The 20551-nt window shown below is 48.1% G+C and overlaps 2 protein-coding genes across 2 annotated transcripts in view; one reads left to right on the plus strand and one right to left on the minus strand.

The window, feature by feature from the left end:
- Positions 1-205: 205 nt before the first annotated feature.
- VTI1B (vesicle transport through interaction with t-SNAREs 1B) lies at positions 206-19618 on the plus strand. The gene is made up of 6 exons (XM_075530504.1): positions 206-463; positions 5787-5845; positions 7689-7880; positions 12691-12864; positions 17434-17495; positions 19301-19618. Exons 1-6 carry the CDS (start codon positions 349-351, stop codon positions 19395-19397), a joined length of 699 nt encoding a protein of 232 aa, XP_075386619.1. The 5' UTR covers positions 206-348; the 3' UTR covers positions 19398-19618.
- Positions 19474-20551, minus strand: part of ARG2 (arginase 2) — a 29599-nt gene continuing 28521 nt past the window's right edge. Inside the window, exon 8 of the mRNA XM_075530503.1 lies at positions 19474-20037. Within this exon, the coding sequence (XP_075386618.1) occupies positions 19832-20037 (206 nt within the window). The 3' untranslated portion in view covers positions 19474-19831. The remainder of the gene's footprint in view (positions 20038-20551) is intronic.

Consider the following 20551-nt stretch of genomic DNA (forward strand, 5'->3'; position numbering starts at 1 on the left):
CGCGGGTCTCCCCGAGGCCTTCCCCCGTGGCGCTCCTTTGAACTCCGGACCCGGTAATTCCGGCTTTGGAAGTGCGGCCCGCTCCAAGGCAGCCTTGCTCCTCTAGTGTTACCTGGGCCACGCACCTCTCCGGGTTTTCAGTCAGGCCTTCACGCCGGCGCTCCCAGGACGGTGGGAAAGGAGTGGGCGTTCCGGCTGAGGAGGACCCCGGCCTGAGCCCCGGAAGTGCCCCGTCCCGGGCAGCGGCTGCGGCCGCACTGATGCCTGCGGGGCTAGGTGGTTGACCAGCGATAGGGCGGGCCCCGAGCCCACAATTTGGGCGGCAGCTGCCTAAGCGCGGCCTGCACCATGGCCACTTCTTCCACCTCCTCGGAGCATTTCGAGAAGCTGCACGAGATCTTCCGTGGCCTCCATGAGGACCTACAAGGGGTGCCGGAGCGGCTGCTGGGAACGGCGGGGACTGGTGAGGCAGGGGCGCCAACTAGGTCCCGCATGCTCCTGGAGGGAAAGCCCCTACCTTTCTCCCAGACCTGGGGTCTCTCCTGACACCTGGCTGCTCAACTCAGACACAGCCCCTGGTGCTAATTGGATCCCTGCGCCCTGGAGCTCCCTACCGTCACTTCGGGTGCACCGGGCATGGGCTTCAGGATGCCGCGCCCTGACATCCTCCCTGTTGATCTTCTCGTGCCTCTCTCATACTCTCTTGACCTTGTTTATTTCATTGTGACAATTAGGATGTTTTCAGGTGGCCTCAGGTCGGCTCCAACTCATGCGACCCTTTCTGTGTGTGACAGAGAAACGCTGCCCGGCCCTGCGCTGTCCTCACCCTTGTTACTCTGTGTGAGCCCATATTTGCAGCCACTGTATCAGTCCATCTTGCCCACGGTTTTTCTCTTTTGGCTGCCTCCTCCCCCCGCTTTAAAAAGCATGATGTCCTTCTCCAGGGACTGGTCTTTCCTGACAACATGCCCAAAGCATGTGAACAGAAGCCTTCCCGTGATCAATTCTAGATCAGTCTTGTCTGCGACCCTGTATTTCAGTAGGACTGCTATCTTCTGTAGTTCTGTGTATCTTACATATTTTGAAACCCTTTTAAAAATAATTTTTTGGGCGCTGATACAACTCTTATCACAATCCATACATAGATCCATTGTGTCAAGCACGTTTGTACATTTGTTGCCATCATCATTTTCAAAACATTTGCTTTCTACTTAAGCTCTTGATATCAGCTCCTCATTTCCCCCCCTCCCTCATGAACATTTGATAATAATAATAATAACATGAATTATTGTTTTGTTGAAACCTTTTTCTCAAAGGAGGTCTGTAGTTTTAGTCAGACTGGCAAAGGATAATTGCCTCAAAAATGGTTAAGAATCTAAACGGGTCATTACTTAGAAAGTTATTTTTGGAAGTGAGTAAATACGTGTGTGTGTGTGTGTGTGTGTGTGTGTGTGTGTTTTAAGCGGGGAGAGGAGGAGAGGACAGAGGGATAATTGTGGTTGTGATAACCAGGGTTGTGGAGTTCGTGTTCCTATCACGAGTTTCTGGTTCCTTAGACCCTTAATGTCAAGCTTCAGGCTTCTATATATAAGCTTGGCCTGGAGGAACTAGATTCATCCCCCCCCCCCCCCCAGTTAAACCTATAGGAAGACCTGACTTGCCAGAATTCCTTGTTTATAGATACAAGCTAGGAGATCTTGTTGACGACAAGGTTAAGATTTTATATATTGTTTATACCTAAGGCCAGAGCTTGGGTGTTTGCTTTGTGAGGGACCCAAGGCCCCCTGAACGGAGCAACTCGAACAGGAGTGCAGGAGGCATTCGTGGTACAGTTCTCGCCCTCTCTCCCAGAGACCTGGGTTGGAGTCCCAGTCTGCGCACCACTGGAGCAGGCGCATCTGTCAGTGGAGGCTTACACAGAGCTGGGATGCTCAACAGGTTTCAGTGGCTCTCCAGGCTAATAGAGATGAGGAAGAAAGACCTGGTATTTTACTTCCAAAAATTAACGTGTAAAACGGAATGGATCACAGCAGTGAGATCTGTATAACCTGCCCTGGGGATGGGGCAGCCCCAAGCACCATTTCATTCTGTTGTGCATAGGGTCCCGAGAGCAGGGGCTCAACTGTTGGGCCACCAACAGCAAAGAGAATGGAATTCGTGCATTTGCTTAACAAATACTCCCTGAGTTCAGTGGTTCTCAACCTTCCTAATGCAAAGACCCCTTAATACAGTTCCTCATGTGGTGGTGACCCCCCAACCATAAAATTATTTTAGTTGCTACTTCATCACTGTTGTTTTGCTACCGTTATGAATTGGGCGACCCCTGTGAATGGGTTGTTCGACCCCCAAAGGGGTGTGACCCGCAGGTTGAGAACCGGTGTCTCGGATGCTGGTAATATTAACAGGAGTGCTGAGAGCTGTACAGGAAGGTAAAGCAGCAAAGGAGTAGAGTGCGGGCAGCAGTGACTTGAAATAGGGTGGCTGAGAAGGGCCTTTTGTGAAAATGTGGCATCTGACAGACCTGGATAAAGTGATGGGGGAGCCATGTAAAAACAATAGGCGTGGAGTCTTTTTCTCAGTGCAGTGGATGCAGTTACAGGGCTGGGACAGGTAAGTGACAAGGTCGGATGCACAGTATGGAAAAAAAGATGTTTGCAGCCCGGTGCTGACTTGAGCTAGGCATTGCTTTTTTTCTGTAAGGCTGAATGATGCAGAGGGCCATTCCTACCATTTTGCCACATAGAGTCCGTTGTTTCTGAATTCCAGCGGAATGAGTTCTTTCACCTCTGCCATCTGCCTAGCCATCCCATGCTTGAAAAGAAGGCAAGTGCCGGCGTCAGGTCGTCAGAAGGGTGTGACGTTCCACCACAGCAGAGTGTTCAAGCACAAGGTGCTGGCGGCCGACTTGGGTGTTGGATGGAGAAGTCAATACAGGAGACATGCTTCCCCAGCGTGTCTCTTGTTGTTCAGTGCCTTCTCCATAATGCCCAGGAGCGGTTTCCTGAATTAATTTAATGAAGGACGTGAACACACGAGGCCTCACTCTGCATCCTCGCTCTGAGACCATGTCCTCAACATTGCAGGGCGCTCGTCCCCCTGGTGAGTGAGTGGGCACGGCCTTTGCACGTAGCTTATGATTAATGCACAAACTCAGTCATTTTCCAGTAAAGACATTGGAAGTTAGTGTGTCAGCCACTGTCCTGCACCCTGATAACTCCTGAGAGTTCTTGTCTGAAAGAGAAGTAGGTTACCACATAATTAGTAATAAGCCCTAAAATAATATTCTCTGGGCCCATAAAAAAAGGTGAACTTGGATGCAGGAGAAAGAGGGAAGCTTCATTTAAAAAGAGCATGTTGAGCTGAGAGTGAAGGGCTAAGTAGTGGGAGTCTGTCAGGGAGAAAATGAGAAGGACATTAAAAATGGGCATCTCTTGGCTCTGACTGGCATAGGACCTGCATGGAAGAGTGGGGAGCCTAGGGAAAGTGAGGGATGGCCAGGCCGGGAAATGCCCACAGGTTAGCACTAAGGCAGGTGGGCTGTATATAGAAGGATCAGGATCGACAGTGAGCCTGGTACTAGACAGACATTGTGCTGGGTAGAGGAGAAGAGAGGCACAGGGGATTGTGTTCTCAGGAGACTTGAGTCTTGAGAATCCTAGGTCGGCAAAGTGGTTCTGAGGCAGAAGTTAATTGAGCGGATTGGACATGGAGAGTTGAGAGGTGCTGTACTGTAACATGACCAGGCAGTGTTGCATTCTGTTCTCACTATGTCAGAGTCACTAATGATATCTTGTAATATTCAACAGCAAGGACTGTAGAGTCAGATATGTGTACCCAAACCTAAAACCCACTGCCACTTAGTAGATTCAGACTCATAGCGACCCTGTAGGGTTTCTTAGGTTGTGAATCTTCACTGGAGCCTACAGTCTCCTTTTGTCTCTCCCAGAGAGGTTGGTGGATTTGAACCACTGACCTCGGTTAGCAGTTCGAGCTTCTCTGACACCACCACCAGAGCCCCTGTTTACATGCATAAAGCTAGGATATTGCCAGCAGGAGTAAGAGCTGTTAGCTGTGGTTCTGTGTAAGAAACTGGGTATTTTATGTAAGTGGAAAGTAGAACACTGATCTGCATACAGCTACTCTCAACATACTCCGCTTTGCCTTTTGTCCCCGCGCAGTTGTCTCCTAACACACTGAACGCATGTCTGTGGTCTGTTGTCTGCCTTCCTGTCACGGTAACAGTGGTCACCTGAGAACTTGTGAGAAATGCAGCTTCAGCCCCGCCCGCCTCAGGCCTGCTGGATGGAAAGCCATGTAACAGCCCTCTGGGACACTTCTGGGGCTCACTCGGCTGGACAGCCACAGAGCCACAGCAGAAGCTCTGCATTTCGTATGTTTTGTTTGGTGCTTACCCCAGGCACCTAGAAGGGGAGCCCCGATGACTCAGTGGTTCAAACCCACCAGCTGTTCCTCAGGAAGAAGATGCAGAAACTCCACCAAACAATTTGACACTCCCCCCCCCCCCCAGCCCTTCATGAACTAACTGTTCTACACTGCCCTACTGGGTTACTCCTATGAATCCGAATTGACTGCTGATGCAGTGGGTTGGGTTTGGGATAAGGTCACACTGAGTCTGAGTTTGTTCACTCGCTAGCGGGTTAATTCTGTTATTTTCCCTCGTTCTGCGGGAGGAAGCATCCTTAGAGGGGACCAGGATGGCGTGAGACCCTAATCCCTCCCAACTTCTTGCTATTGAGTGAATTCTGACTCACAGCGACCCCATTGGACAGGGTAGAACTGCCCTGTGGGTTTCCAAGACTCTCCACAGGAATAGAAAGCCGCCTTGTTCTCCCAGGGGGCGACTGGTGGTTTCAAACTGCTGACCCTGCAGTAAGCAGCACACCAGGGCTTCTCATTAAACTCCGGCAGTCTAATCCAGATGCAGTTCATAGAAAGGCCACAGTGGGGCACCAAAAGGAAATGAACCACCTATTTTTAAATCCCGGTGTAGCAGTTATTTTCACAGCTATTGGGCCAGAGCTAGTCATGCTCACCTTGGTTGAATGGTGGTGGCCTTGGTGGTGCAGTGATTCCGCTCTTGTAACTGTAAGTTGGTGGTTTGAATCCACCAGCAGTGTCTAGAGAAAGATGTGGCTGGCTTTCCAGAAGGCTCTGTAGCCTCAGAAACCCCATGAGAGAGTCCTACTCTGCCTGTCAGAGTGGAATGGACTCACTGGAAGTCGGTGTGGGGCCAAGGCTAGTCATGCTCACCTGGGTCGAACGCACACTAAGGTAGCTCCCTGCAGCTGTGTCTTGCAGAGCCTGCTGCTTCGGTTTAGTCTCTGTCCAGGAGATGCTCCATCCGTGCACTTCGGATAAGAAGAGTCACCGCCTCAGGACGCGCGGGGGCAGTTCCACCTGGCAGTGGGTTTTTGAGAGGGAGTTCATTGAGCAACTTTAAATGAACAGCTGTATAACCGGGGGAAACCATGTTGGCAAAATCACACTGTTTTAATTGTATGCTACTGCTTGAAACAGACATCCTTTTTTTGGGGGGGGGTGTGTAAAAATAGCAGATCACCAGGCCTTCCTGCACTAGCTAGTGTCAACCATGTGACTGTTGTGCAGCCCGGGGACTGACAGGTGGCTTGTAGGGGTGATGAAGTCCGTTCCACTCCACCCCAGACACACCCAGGGCAGGGCCAAGCTGATTCTGCACCGAGGACATGGCCTCCACAAGTGCACGGAAATGCAGAAGCTGCTGAACCTGTCTTGTCTTTTTCCAGAGGAAAAGAAGAAGTGGATCCGAGATTTTGATGAAAAACAACAGGAAGCAAGTGAAACGGTGAGACGAGGGGGCAAGTTCTTGTTTCTTCCCCTCCTATTGACCTTTTTCAAGGATGAGGGCTGTGTCTGACCTGATGAATGGTTCTGCTTTCTTGAGCCTGGTTTTGGCTGGGTGTCTTACTAATTGAGCCCAACTGGTGGGGGTGACTGTTGAGAGGGTACTGTCCAGTGCTAATGCCCCGCTGTGAGTGCTGAGGGCATTTTCAAGACTTTACCTCCATGGTCTTCTCTCCAAGCTTATTTTAAAAGCTGACCAGTAAGGTAAGTTAAGCTTCTTGCCATAGAAGACATGACTCAAAGGTAGTTCTAGTCACATGCCTGTCTTAGAAAACTTCACACTAGTAACGAGATGCATTCCAACCTGGGATGGAAGGTACTCCAGGCTGCTGCTGAGCATTTAACCCCTGCTTTTCTCTTCATTGGTGGCTCCCCGAGCCCTAGGGAAACTTCCTTACCCTGTGCAAGGTAGAGCTCTCCCCTCTCCGTCTCCTTGTGCTCTCCTGTCAGCAAACCCATTGAGGAGACGGGCTCACAGCCAAGCCCCTGGGGAGTGCTCTGTAGTAGTACTTGACCCTGGTTTCTGCCGCCCCAAGAACTTCTTCCTACTTATTGAAGACCCCCTGCCCTGTCCCAGTGTCGTTCGGAGAAGATCAGCTCTTGGGCATCTCTTTAAAGGGAGAGGTGGGTACTAGAAACCAAGACCTGGGTACAGCTGGTCTCTACAAAGGATGTGGTGACGGCGGACCTGCTCTTCAGCAGCATCCACCAAGCCAAGACCTTCTGAGGTGAAGGTCAACGGGCCTCTACCCTCCAGCCTTTGGTTTTCACCAACACTGACCCCAGCTGTCCCTGCCAAGGTACTCTGCTTCTCTGCTGGGTTCGATAAGTCATGGCAGTGGCCACCCAGAACTCAGGCAAGACTCTCAGACAAACTCGGGATTCAGGGGGAAGTACCAGGTTATAACTGGGGTTCATTGTCACTGGGGATCAGGAAGCATGTGGGCAGTTTCCCTTCTTCAGTACAGAACCGTTCGTTCCCAGCCCCTCTCAGCCCCGGCCTGGCCACTGCTCAGGCCAGTGTAGCTCTGCTAATAGAGCCCCGAGGTGCCTGGCTCCACCAGGAAGTCTCGGTCCGAGGCTCCTGCTCTGGGTAGACAAGCCTGGCTCTGTCACATGTGGTGGCACTCCCACTCCACCAGCCAGTCACCCACCCTAAATCACTGGGCTCTCGCTCTGTGAGTTGCCCACTGGAGCTGCTACCTGGGTTTTCTGGTTCCGCTGTTGCTAGACCCTGCCATCCTGGGGCTGCTGCTCATCTGCAGGCTGACAGGAGTTAGAGAAACGTGGCAAGAAGAGACCCCATAAAAACAGCCACACTGCTGGCATATGGGCGGTACCTCGTGTAGCCAGTCCTCTTTCAGATCACATCTCAGGTGCATTTTGTAAAGCCTTGTAGCTAAGATCAATTTATATCTGTTTGGTTCTCACTTTCTTCCGACAAGCTTCGCAAAGTCACCAAAGCTTATCCTGGCCATCCAGTCCTCCTGTGAGCATATCGAAGTGTTACAGTTTACTTACCCCAGAAAAAAATAGAAATCTGACGTTCAGAAAGGGGAGGCGCAGGGAAGAGCCCTAGTGCCAGTCGCCTGCCCTCTGGCTCCCTGGACCTCACTGTGGCACTAGCAGCAGGCTGGCCGTGGGGAGCAGTGACAAGGTGAGGCCCACGCGGCCCTGCCCCCAGGAAGCTTGTCATCAAGGACTTCTTTGGTCCAGTCTGTGCCCCATTCATCCCAACAAGCCATGTGCTCAGGCCGGTCTTTCACTCTGGTCTGCTTCCCCAGCTGGCAGAGATGGAGGAGGAGCTACGTTATGCCCCGCTGTCTTTCCGTAACCCCATGATGTCCAAACTGCGAACCTACAGGAAGGACCTCGCCAAACTGCAGCGGGAGGTGAGAAGCACGCCTTGGACAGCCACGGCCGGGGGCCGAGGAGACGTGGCGTACAGCACATACTCTGTGGAGAATGAGCACCTGGTAAGCTTTCTGCTTTTCCTCCCTTGGGGCCTGTGGATGGGGCCCAGTGGTGCAGCAGGTAAAGCATGCGGGCTGCTAGCCAGAGGTGCTGCCTGGGGGAATGCTGACAGTCTGTGTTCGCATCAAGGTCCACAGCCGCAGAAGCCATGGAGCAGTTCCGCCCCGCTCCACGGGCTCGCTGGGAGGCGGGACTGGCTGCCGGGTGACCGTGGGTGGGGCTGGGCTCCAAGCTGGTGGCTCCAGAATTAGCTGTGCTGTGGTAGTACCCTGCTGCCCATCATCCTGACCCTGTGCTTCTCCCCCCTTCTCTGCTCTTGTATTGGACGCCGGTTTGCTCAAACCACATGCAGGCTTAGATTTTTCTGTATGTATTTGTAAAGCTGTCAGATTTACGGTGCTACATTGTTACCTCTAGCGTCCATTTTGCAAGCCTGCCCCCAAATACTGAGGTTTATAAGTGGAAGTGATGAAAGTTGGATAGTAACAGAGTAAGGAGTCACATCTCAATTGGCCCACTGCTTATTCACTTCTTTTATTTTGCCCTCTAGGAAACATGAGGACCTTTCAACCTAAAGATCTTCTATATCTTTGTTAATACCTAGACGTATTACAGTTTTGGTTTTAGGGTGATGGTGTTTTATTTTGTATTATAATTTCATATGGTTTTCTTAATCCCTAGGCATTTATATTTTGGGTGATACTTTTTCATTTTTACTTTGAATGTTGACCTTTCCACACGTTACTGAATGTATTAGTTAAAAAACAATGTGTTGGCTGTGCATTGTCTGTTGTCTGCTCTTCAGGCTCCTTTGTAACAGGAATGACCTACAAGACGTGAACACGAGACTGTTCCTCCCCGTCACATGCTGTGCTCTTTGTAAGGCACTTGGACTAGTGAGCTTTCTGACCTTGTGGAGCTACAGTTAAGCGCCAGCATATGCTCCATGACAGAAGAGCAGACCAAATCTTCACTTCTTTCTACTTTTCCAACTGAAACAAGATCCATTAAACTTGAACTTGAGCTTTATGAGAATATTGTTATAAAATTAACCCAGGCTATCCTTAACGCCAGTGTTAACTACAGTGGGTGATCCCAGCCCTCGAGGCGTGCTGGGGTGAGGCAGCAGGGCTGCAGGAGCAGATAGATACATTCACATCATCATGGAGTGTGGGCAACAGTACAAAAGTTTTTAAATGCCAAAGAGGCACTAAGTAATTTTTTTTTTTTTCTGAATAGGGGGTCGTAGGCCAAATGCAAGGAGCCCTGGTGGTATAGTGGCTACAAGTTGGGTTGTGGTCTGCAAGGTTGCCAGTTTGAAACCACCAGCTGCTCTGCAGAAGAAAGACGAGGCTTTCTTCTCCCATAAATATTTACAGTCTTGGAAACGAAAAGGGACAGTTGTCTGCCCTGTTCCCTGTATGATCGCCATGAGGTGGCACCAACTGAATGGCAGTGAGTTTGGAGGCCAAATAAATTTGGGAACTTGGGCTTTACAAAGTATTGCTACCAAATCATGCTATTGCTATTAGGTGCTGTCAAGTTGGTTCCGACCCATAGTGACCCTATGTACAACAGAATTAAATACTGCCGGCACCATCTCATAATTACTGTTCTGTTTGAGCCCATTGTTGTTTCCATCTCATTGAGGGTCTTCCGCTTTTGTACTGATGTCCTTTTCCGGGGACTGGATGCTGGTACCATGTCCAGGACGAGTGAGAGGAATCTCACCAAGCTCCGTTCTTTCCGTTTTCCGTACCAACACCATAGTCAAAGGCATCAGACCTTCTACGCTCCTCCTTACTCGTAGCCCATCTCCCACACGTACACGGTGATTGACAACACCGTGGCGTAGTTCGGGTCTACCTTCATCCACAAGGTGACACCTTTGTAACGCTCTGAAGAGGTCCTTTGATTTCATGACTGTTGCTTCCCTGAGTGTTGACTGATCAAATCCTTGACCACTTGAATCTTTTCTTCATGAATTGGGATGTTGCCTATTGGTCTTGTTGTGAGGATTTTTGTTTTGTTTACATTGATTCACAGTCCATACAGAAGGACATGGACTTTGAGCTTCATCAAAATGCTTCAAGCCCTCCTAACTTTGAGCAAGCCAGGTTGTATCATTTGCATATTTCAAGTTGTTAATAAACTTTCTCCCCAGTCTGATACCACATTCCTGTTCATACAGGCCAGCGTCTTGGATTGTCTGCTCACCAGAGAGACTGCAAAAGTATGGTGCAGAGATGCAAATCTGAAATATGTTCTTCTTAATTTTTAATCCATGTATTTGCCCTTGTTCTATCCAGTGACTGCCTCTTGGTCTATGTACAGATTCTGCGTAAGCACAATGAAGTGTTCTAGAATCCTCAATGATCCACACAGTTGAATGCTTTTGTATAATCAACAAAACACTAATAAGCATCTTGGTAGGATTCTCACTTCTCAGCCCCAATCCATCCAACTTCAGAAACAAGAGCCCTTGTTCTAAGACCTCTCTTGAATCCACCTTGAGTTTCTGTTGACATACTACTGTAAAGGTTTTTAAATTATCTGCAACGAAATCAGACTTATTTTGTACAACTTGGTAGTAATAATAATGTTAGATAATTCACCTAGTCTTACTCTTCTTTGGAATGGGCACAAATCAGGATCTTTTCCAGTCAGGTGGCAGGTGGCTGGCTTCCGTGTTTCTCGGTGTAGATACATGAATGTTTCTAGTGCTGCATCAGCTTGTTGACATGTCAACAAAGGGACTCAAGTTGGATTCCTGTCAATGTTCATTGAGATGTGGGAACAAAAATAAATTTGAAGGGGGCACGATCAGGGATGGAGTAAGACTTTCTAATAAATTCTCCCAGGAGAGACATGGCTAGCCTTGAAGAATGAGCAGATGCCGTGTCCCGAGGGAGCAAATACCGCAGTGCGACCTCCCTAGCCTTTGTCTCACCTGTGCAGGTTTCCATGTCCTTCCGGGAAATCGTAACAAGAATCTCCCAAATTGGTCCCATTTTCCTCCTTGAATTGAACGGGCCTGGGTGATCCCCTCAGAAGCTACTGATTTGATGGAACTTATTAAGGAGGCTAAGACAGACATTTTACTGAGAGAACCTGTCTGCAGCCATCCCCGATCACAAAGGCACGTTGTAAACATCCTGTGTTTACCGTAAACCCATGCATGTATGCATTGGAACCCTCATAGCAATCTCTCTTGGCTTACCCTCCTGTATGCAGATGGCCAGACTACTCAGAGAATGCAGGCCGCTGCACTCATGGAGACATGCTGCTGCGGGGCAGCACGAGCCCCTCAGAACACCGGCCTGAGTGATGCAAACTCTAGATTCTGAAACCACCTAGAGAAGCTGGATAGTAAAGGAGGGAACTTAGACTTCGTGCACGTTATGTTTAAGGTTGGTTATATTCCATACAAACTAGAAATGTCCTGGCAGGTAACACAGAAGGGGGGCCATGAACCTAGGCGTGAAGGGCATCCTACTTCATGATGCAGCCTGGTCCAGCAAGAGTATTTGTGACTGGTGAAACCTTTTCAGAGGGTTTGCAGGACGTTGTCACAGGCAGAAGCCACCGGGGCTCGTCCAGAGCACCTGGGAAAAGCAGGTGGACTGCGTGCGCATTAGTGACTTGCGTGCGCATTAGTGACTCGGCACTGTTACCAAAACAGAAAACAGGGAGCTGAATCCAGACCCTGACGTTGCTTTTAAGATAATTCACTTCTGTGTTGTTTTGAAATCGATATATGGCCATTAGGAGCACTTCCGGTTCACCTCTGTGTGGGGTGGGTCTGTGCGACCATGTCTCTGAGGGCTCAGTGGAAAATGTACACCCTTGATAAACACTTTCCTCTGCTCCCCTGCAAATACCAGAATGGGGTTCCTTGTTCCTCATTCAGCAGTTTCCAATCCCCTGGCCTGGGTGCCACGGGTGAGACAAAGGCTTCTTGTGACTTCTTGATGGTGGACCCCATTGCCGAACTCGCTTGCTTGGTGTCAGGCCTCTGTGCTCTGAATACCTAAGGATTGAGAGCAGCACCGCTTTCAGTCGAAGGTGCTTAATTCTGGCCTGTCTGGGTTTCAGCCTCTCGTTGAAGGGATTTAGAAAATGAGGGCATTTGGGAAATGAGGACAGCTGAGGAAGATGTCCCCAGCTTCCGAGAGCAGAGCCGTGTGATGGAGTAGAAGCTTTGTTGTTTATTCGGACAGAGGTGAAATTCTGCTTCAGCTTACCAAGAGGGTCTATAGCCCGTTTTTTGTTTTTTTTGTTTTGTTTTAGCCCGTCTCTTTTTAACATTTTCTCAAGACTCCTTTGGTGTTGGAGAAAGAGTAGCTTATTCCTGGCACCTCGCGCGGCACTCAGTCAGGCGGGAGTTCTTAGTCGAGTTGTAGAGCACAGTTCATTTGGTAAGCTACCAACGCCACAGAGCACACGCATTTTCAAGTCACTCCTGTACCCTACATCTCGGCCAGTGCTTAAGTAATGAAATTTATCGGACCCCACTCTACCACACCTAACAACTGCTGTCCCCCTCCCTGGGCGACTCAGATGGTTACGTGCTCACCTACAGCTGAAAAGGGGACAATTCTAATTCATCCAGGGGCTCCGTATAAGACAGGCCTGGCTCTCTGAGTCCTAAACTTCCCAGCGCTGAAAACCCTGTGAGGTTGGTGTCACCCTGAGGCAGAATCAGCTCAAAAACAACAAAAGTATTCTATCTAAACACAAGATCCTAAGGAATAAGAACATGGCGTCAGTGATTAGCGAAGTCTTCACATTTCCCTTTCCTATTCCTGGTAGACTCGGCTACAGTCTCAGAGGGCGTTGCTTCTGCAAGGCACTGACAGCCTGAACCGGGCCACCCAGAGCATTGAGCGCTCTCATCGGATCGCCACCGAGACCGACCAGATCGGCTCAGAAATCATCGAGGAGCTGGGAGAGCAGCGGGAGCAGTTGGAACGCACCAAGAATAGAGTGAGTCCGGGAAGAGGGCAGTGGGGAGGCTAGCAGGTGAGCCCAGTTCTGGATTCAGAGAATGACCAGTATGTTCGCTGGCTTTCTTGATTTTCCATTTTCTTGCTGGAGCATAGATCCCTTTAGAAGTGGTTTCACACCTCGGATTTTGTTTTAATGAGGGGGTGGGGGTGGGGCTGTGGGGAGAGTGAGGCAACCTGATGCTACCATTTACTGATAATCGTCTTCTAGACTGCAGTCCCTCCGTTCTCTTATTAATCCCTCTCATTACTGCTCATTAACAAGAGAATAATGTGTTGAGACATGAAATTTTGAGCCACTCGAGTTTTGTTTTTCCTCATAAGCGTTCCTGGAAAGCATCCTCTGCTTATACTTTGTCATTTAGAGCAAAGAGTTATTCACAGGTCATAAAATACTACTGTCCATCACTGGAGACACAGCGCAGGAATCGCACCCGATCTGACCCCACCACACTCTGCCGAAACACTAAGGGCGTGCAACAGAACAGCAAGGGGAACAGAGCAACAAAGTCCCCAGGGAAGACCAAAAATAGACTTTGGGGCCAGGGCGTGGCAGGTCAACAAACAGACTTTGAACTATTTACAGGCTTTTCTCTCTCATTTTTTTTGAAGTTGGTGTTTTGTAGTTCTGTTTTCTTTTGTTGCTTGGTTTTGCTTTGTCTTGTTTTGGTGCATATTATTATCTCTGCAGGTTTATCTAGATAAGATAGGTGGGATAAACAACAGAGGTACAGTTCTGAGGGGACATGGGAGAAGGGGAGGTATGGGGGAAAGGAAGTGGGTGTTAACAAACCCAGGGACAAGGGAACAACAAATGATCCAAAATCGATGGCGAGGAGGGTGTAGGATGCCTGGTAGGGCTTGATCAAGGGCAATGTAACAGAGAGGAATTACTGAAACCCAAATGAAGGTCCAACATGATAGTGGGACAAGAGGAAAGTCAAAGGAAAAAGAGGAAAAACTAGGAGGTAAAGGGCATTTATAGAGGTCTAAATATAGGCATGTGCATATGTAAACATTTATATAATGATGGGGAAATATATCTATGTGCATATATTTGTAGGTTTAGTATTAAGGTAGCAGATGGACATTGGGCCTCCACTCAAGTACTCCTACAATGCAAGAACACTTTGTTCTATTAACCTGGCATTCCATGATGCTCACCTTCCTGACAAGATCGCTGAAGACAAATATGTACATAAGCAAATGCGGTGAAGAAAGCTGATGGTGCCTGGCTATCAAAACATATAGCGTCTGAGATCTTAAAGGTTTGAAGGTAAACAAGTGGCCGTCTAGCTGAGAAGCAACAAAGCCCACATGGAAACAGCACACCAGCCTGTGTGATCACGAGGTGTCGATGGGATCAGGTATCAGGCATCAAAGTACAAAAAATCATATCATTGTGAATGAGGGGGATTGTGGAGAGGAGACCCAAAGCCCATCTGTAGGCAACTGAACATCCCCTTACAGAAGGGTCGCAGGGAGACAAGCCAGTCGGTATAGTGTAGCACTGATGAAACATACAACTTTCCTCTAGTTCTTTAATGTTTCCTCTCACCCACCCAATTCTACCTTACAAATCTGGCTAGATCAGAACATGTACACTGGTACAGATAAGAGCTGGGAACACATGAAATCCAGGACAGATAACCCCTCAGGACCAATGAGAGTAACGATACCAGGAGGGTAAGGGAAGGTGGGGGAGAAAAGGGGAACCGATCACAATGATCTACATATACCCCCCTCCATGGGGGGTGGACAACAGAAAAGTGGGTGAAGGGAGACATTAAATAGTGTAAGACATGAAATAATCATTTATAAATTATCAAGGGTTCATGAAGTGGGGAGGGGAAAATGAGCTGATAACAAGGGCTCAAGTAGAAAGGAAATGTTTTGAGAATAATGATGGCAACAAATGTACAAATGTGCTTGACACAATAGATGGATGTATGGATTGTGATAAGAGTTACATGATCCCACAATAAAAAAATTTTTTAATTACTATTTTTGTACTATTGTCAAGCTGTAAGGATTTGTTTACTGTTGCCTGGGAAGAAAACAGAAAAACTGTAGCAAAATGGTGGCAGTTTCCCTGAGAGACTCTAGAAAACAACACATTTCTCCCTTTCCATAAGTTCATCTGCATAGAAATGTAAAAAGTACTACAACGCGTCGGGCATGCTGTGCTCTGAAGAAACAAAGTAAACCGAGATGAAAAGAAGACCCCATAGCGCAGACCAGGACAGGAAAAGGAGCTCAGTGTGGGGCTTATCATTTTATTGGGGGGCCCTTAAAAATCTTCTGACAATCCATCATTCCATTGTATAAAGCACACTTGTACAGTTGCCATCATTTCCAAAACATTTTCTACTTGAGCCTTTAGTATCAGCTCTTTTTTCCCCTTTCTCACCCACCCTCATGAATCCTTGATCAAATATATATTATTTCATACCTTACACTGTCCATTGTATACCTTCACCCACATTTCTATTGTTTGTCCCCCCAGGGGAGTGGGCTTTACATCCAACCTTGTGATGGGTTCTCCCTCTCCCCACTTAACATCCCCTACCCTCTTGATACCGCTACCCTCCCACTACTGTTCCTGAGGAAGTAATCTGTCCTGAATTCCATGTGTCAGAGGTCTTGTCTGTCCCAATGTGTATACTCCAGGCTAGCCAGATTTGTAAGGTAGAACTGAGCCATGGTAGTGGGGGGTTGGGAAGCGTTCAGGAACTAGAGGGATAATGTGTTTTCTTGGTGCTATACTGTACCCTGGTTGAATTATCTACAGATGGGCTGTGGGTCTCTACTCCAACCCCCCTCATTCACATCGATACAAATTGTTTTAGATTTTTTGATAACTGATACCTGATCCTACTTACACCTCATAATCACACAGGCTGGTGTGCTCCTTCCACATGGGTTTGCTTCCCTGCTAGATGGCTGCTTATTTAACTTTAAGACCCCACATGCTCTATCTTTTCATAGCTGGCACCATCTACTTTCTTCACATCTGCTCATGCACCCATTTTGTTTTCGGCGATAATCGAGGCAGGAAGCTATCAGACTGCCGGCTTATTAGAACAAAGTGTTTTTGTGTTTAGGGAGGCCTTGAGTAGAAGCCCAAAGTCCCTCTGCTACCCTAATACTTAACATATAAATATGTGTACATTGGCCGCTATCACTTTCATTATAAATTCTATACATTATACTTACATATGTACATGCCTATAGCTATACCTCTATAGCTTTTGCTTCCTATTTTTTCCCTGTATTCCGTTTCCTTCCTCTTATCCCACTATCATGTTTACCCTCCACTCGCTCTCAGTAATTCCTCTTGGATACATTGTACTTGATCAAACCCCACCAGGCCTCTTCACCATCATTTTTAGATTTCTTGTTGTTCCCTCATCCCTAAGTTTGTTGGCTCCCCGCTCCCCCTCCCTACCCCGTCCTCTCCCATGTCCCCCAGGGACTGCTGGTCCACTTGTTTTCTCCTTGGGATTCTTTGTCCTGCCTCTTTTATATAGACATAGGGTGCAAGAAAGGGGGAAAAAGAACACAAAAATCTATCTACTGACCCTTGAGTGTTTTCCAATCAGCTCTGATGAGGTGCCAAGCCCTGTCCTGAGTCAGAAGTCTATTTTCAGGATTCCTCAGGCACTCAGTTTACTTTGCTCCCCCTTGCTGCCCTGTGGTACTCGCCCGGCGATTCACTCTGCCATGCTTGGGGCAGACTAGGCACACCTTCCGCACGGTGTCTCCAGTGCTGCCCCCATAGCACTAAGGTTCAGTGGCGGAACGTTGTATCTCCTGGTGCGGCTGGCCCTACGGTCCTGTGTGCACTGGCTGCTCCAAGCAGGGATGTCGTCCCCGGGTCTTGGTGGGCCATGAGGAAGTTCGTTCTGTCTCTCCCTCTCTTCCTTCTAGTTCACACCCGTGTGGTCTGGACAGACCCACCACTCTCCCCGGGCTGTACCTTCACTGCTGTCATCTGCATTATATTCTTCTGGGGAGCAGATCAACATAGCTCAAGTTTTGGGGTTGGGCCTTTTTAAAATTTTTATGTGAATAGGCTAAATTTTTTTGTTGTTGAATAGGCTAAATTTAAAAGCCAAAGAGTAGACCAAGACATCAACTTAGCAAGACTCTTGGACACATTCTCCAGCTGTCTGGACCAAGGCCAGCGCCTTTCACAGTTCAGTCTTAAAGTCGTAAAGGGGCGAGTGGGGCACCAAGTCCCCAAACTGGATGCCCATCAGCCTATTCTAAAAGCCACCGCTAAGCCTCTCCTGAGTTTGACCAATTACGATCTAATCAGAAGCTGCTCCAAGCTGCTCCAGAGTCCCAGGCGGGAATTCCTGAGTGCTTCACGAGTAGTAAAGTAGCACCTCCTTTCCCTTTGTCCTCAGAGGCCCTCCTTGAAATGTAATTTCATTCTCTTGAGTTTTTCTGCCCATCTGCCACCATAGGAATGTCCGCCCACATTCTGTCCTGTGTGTGTGTGTCCTTGAAAGAAGGGTAGATAATTGCTGTTTTCTTTTCTCAGCTCGTAAACACAAGTGAAAACTTGAGCAAAAGTCGAAAGATTCTCCGGTCAATGTCCAGAAAGTAAGTTCTTTAAAATATCATCACAAAATTGATTTAACTCTTCATGGTTTTCACCCCAAATGCCAAAGCTTGTAATAGACTCAAAACTCCTCAGTGCTTGCTGCCACCCAGTGTCCCTATACATAGTACCGCCCAACAGTGCAAAAAATAAAGGAGCAAACCCACACACTGCCATCAACTCAATCCCAACATTCTGCAGCTGTAGAGGGCGCTTCTGAAGCTGCAGGTCCTTATGGGGAGCAGGTAAGGGTTTATTTTCTCCCGTGGAGCAGTGGGGGTGGGGGGGGTTAGCTGGCGATGTCTCCCTGATGATAGCCACTAGAGTACTTTCAGAGTAAGGAACAGTGTTTCAGTGGGTACCTATCCCTGGGCTGAACCCTTTGTTAAAAGTATATACTGCCCTGCGAAGTTTCCCATGGAAAATTTATCCACCGAAAGCACTTCTATTCCTTAGCACTTCATATTCCTTGAAATGTCTTTATAAAATTCAATTTTAAATGGTTTTCACTGCTGCTGCTTGCTCTTGGCAGCGCTTGTTCTCCATAGGAATTAACCTCTATCCAGTAGTTCTTGCAAAGTTCAAGTCTAGCAAAAAGGTGACTTGAAAAAATAACTACCACCCTTGGATTAAGTGCAAACAGCAATTATACAAGACACCAAATAGGACAGTAATGTCACGGAGGCTGAAGTCAGCTAAGGACATGAGCTGTGTCACCCTGGACACACCTGGTGGCCCGGCAAGAGCACCAGTGAAGAGTTCTTCAGTAGAGGCCAAATTCCTCGTGGAACACAGAGACACTTCCGAGTACACTGAAGAGATAGGAGTCTCAGGTTAACAAAATAGACAACGATTGAAGGTCCTATCCTGCCTTTGTAGGAGAACGATGTGGCCGTCTGTGTCCACAGATTGAGTCTTGGCAACACTGTGAGGCAGTTTTATGTTGTCTTTGAGGGTCACCGAGTTAGAATCACCTTGACGGCAGTGGGTGTGCTCCTTATAGCTCACAGGTGACCCCGGTGATGTGCACTCAACTGCTGACTTACAGGTTAATGGTTCAAACCCACCCAGTGGTACTAGTGATCTGCATCAAGATTACAGCCGAGAAAAGCCTGTGATGCCATTCTACTCTAGCATACAGGATCACCAAGGGTCAGACTCAAGAAAGTCTAACAGCACACAATCTATGTGACAGCAGAAAGAGGAGACTCTGCTCCTAGAAAGGTATTCGGTCTGAAAACCCACAGGGCCAGTTCTGCCCTGTCCAATATAGTCGCTATGAGCCGGCATCAACTCAGTAGCATTAAGTCAGGTGAGTGATCTACAGAATAGAGCGGACCATTTGGGTTGAGAGGCCCCGGGGGGAGCAGGATGTTCACAAGGGGTTAAAAGGCAAAGCCCGGCTTCTAGTTCCTTTTCCTGAAGCAGGACTCATCCTTTGAACTGCATTTTGACACTGGAGCATCTGTTCCAAACCCTTTCTCCGAGAAAAGGATGTGGGATATATGGCTAATAGACTGTCTTCTACTCTGAAATGAGGTTTGTGTGATTTCCAAGGTGTTATATAAGCTTTAACGTTTCTGAGTTGATGGCGTTATTACTAGTTTCACCTAGAAAAGCTTACAAGTTATTACTTGCCAGCTAAAGTAGTTACGTACTGCTTATAAGTAGTTACGTACTGCTAAATGGCTGTGTAATCAAAAACTCCAAACTACCTAGCCTCCACCCCAAGTCCTAGGTCAAACCCCACAGAACTACAAATGCAAGGAAGGACAGCTATCTGACTTCTCAATTTCCCTCTTTGTAGAGTGGTCACCAATAAGCTGCTGCTGTCCATCATCATCTTGCTGGAGCTTGCCATCCTGGGAGGCCTGGTTTATTACAAATTCTTCCGCCACCATTAAACTTCCGAAAGAGAAGGATTTGAGGACCAGAGCTTTGACCCTGTGAATGAATAGTAGGGACAGAGAATGAGCTGCTGCTTTGGGCTGACAGTTCAAGGATGCACTGTCCAGCCAAACTGCGGGAGGAGGGAGGCGAGACAGAGAACCACCTAAATGTGAAAGAAAAGCAACAAGACCAGAGATATACCAAGGTAATAAATGCTGTTTATGATTCCTTGAAATTTATGTAGTACTCCAATATATTAACATCCTGTGAACTGCAAAAAACATACAGTAATAGTATTGGTCAACATAATGAAGAGGAATTGTACAATCTTGAGTGCGCACAAATGTTCTCAATTAAGGCGATATCGACCTGGCCAGCCATTTGGTACTTGCCCCCTCCAATGCGTCTGGAATGCCCATAGTGAAGCACCTCTCAGCCCTCAGCGTTTCTACATTCTCACACGTTCTTGGTTTTCCGATTCATCTGGCGAACGGGGGTTAGGAAGTTGGTCATAGACAATGTGCCCTCCTTCCCTTGTCTGACCAAAACTTGAAGCAATCACATCCACTGCCAGGCCAGCCGTCGCCTTCACGTCTTCCTCTGAGGTGGCCAACCGAGGATTGACTTCCACAAGATCCAGTGCTGACAGCAACCCTGCAAGCACAGAGTATGGAGCAACCTCAGCACAGTCTCCAGCCACTGCTCCCAGGGAGGGTCCCCCAGGGACTGAGAGAGCAAGGCAAGGTACCAGTCATTATCTACCACAAAAGTATCTACTGTCAGGGAGTCCCTGCTGCCTCACCCTCTGGTCATGAATTTCAGTTAAAACACGGTGTCCCGTGCCTCAGAAACCTTGAAGGCACTGCAGTGGGTCATCTTGTTACAACTACTGTCATTTAAGGCACTTGGAGATAAGGAAGAGAGATTTGGGGAAAGACGAGATGAATGAGTTTCCAATTGTGTCCGGTGGGAAAGTGGCTTCCATTTCCAGTGTGACTAAGACCCTTCTGGATGGATCTGCCTAGAACTAGGTAAAACAGGACTCCGAGCAGTCTCCCACCTCTCTAGGGCCAGAACTCTGTAAGCACGTTTGAAGCCATATATATATATATATATGGCTATAGATCTTGTCAGGACCCACGCTGTGTGCCCTATTCAATAGTTACTG

The sequence above is a fragment of the Tenrec ecaudatus genome, chromosome 14 (assembly GCF_050624435.1).
Source record: "Tenrec ecaudatus isolate mTenEca1 chromosome 14, mTenEca1.hap1, whole genome shotgun sequence".
In the NCBI taxonomy this organism is placed as follows: Eukaryota; Metazoa; Chordata; class Mammalia; order Afrosoricida; family Tenrecidae; genus Tenrec; species Tenrec ecaudatus.

Excerpts from the sequence above, each read along its gene's own strand:
- VTI1B (XM_075530504.1), top strand. The coding sequence starts at position 349 with ATGGCCACTTCTTCCACCTCCTCGGAGCATTTCGAGAAGCTGCACGAG. Across the intron at positions 464-5,786 it reads GCTGGGAACGGCGGGGACTG|AGGAAAAGAAGAAGTGGATC; the intron begins GTGAGGCAGGGG and ends GTCTTTTTCCAG. Across the intron at positions 5,846-7,688 it reads AACAGGAAGCAAGTGAAACG|CTGGCAGAGATGGAGGAGGA; the intron begins GTGAGACGAGGG and ends CTGCTTCCCCAG.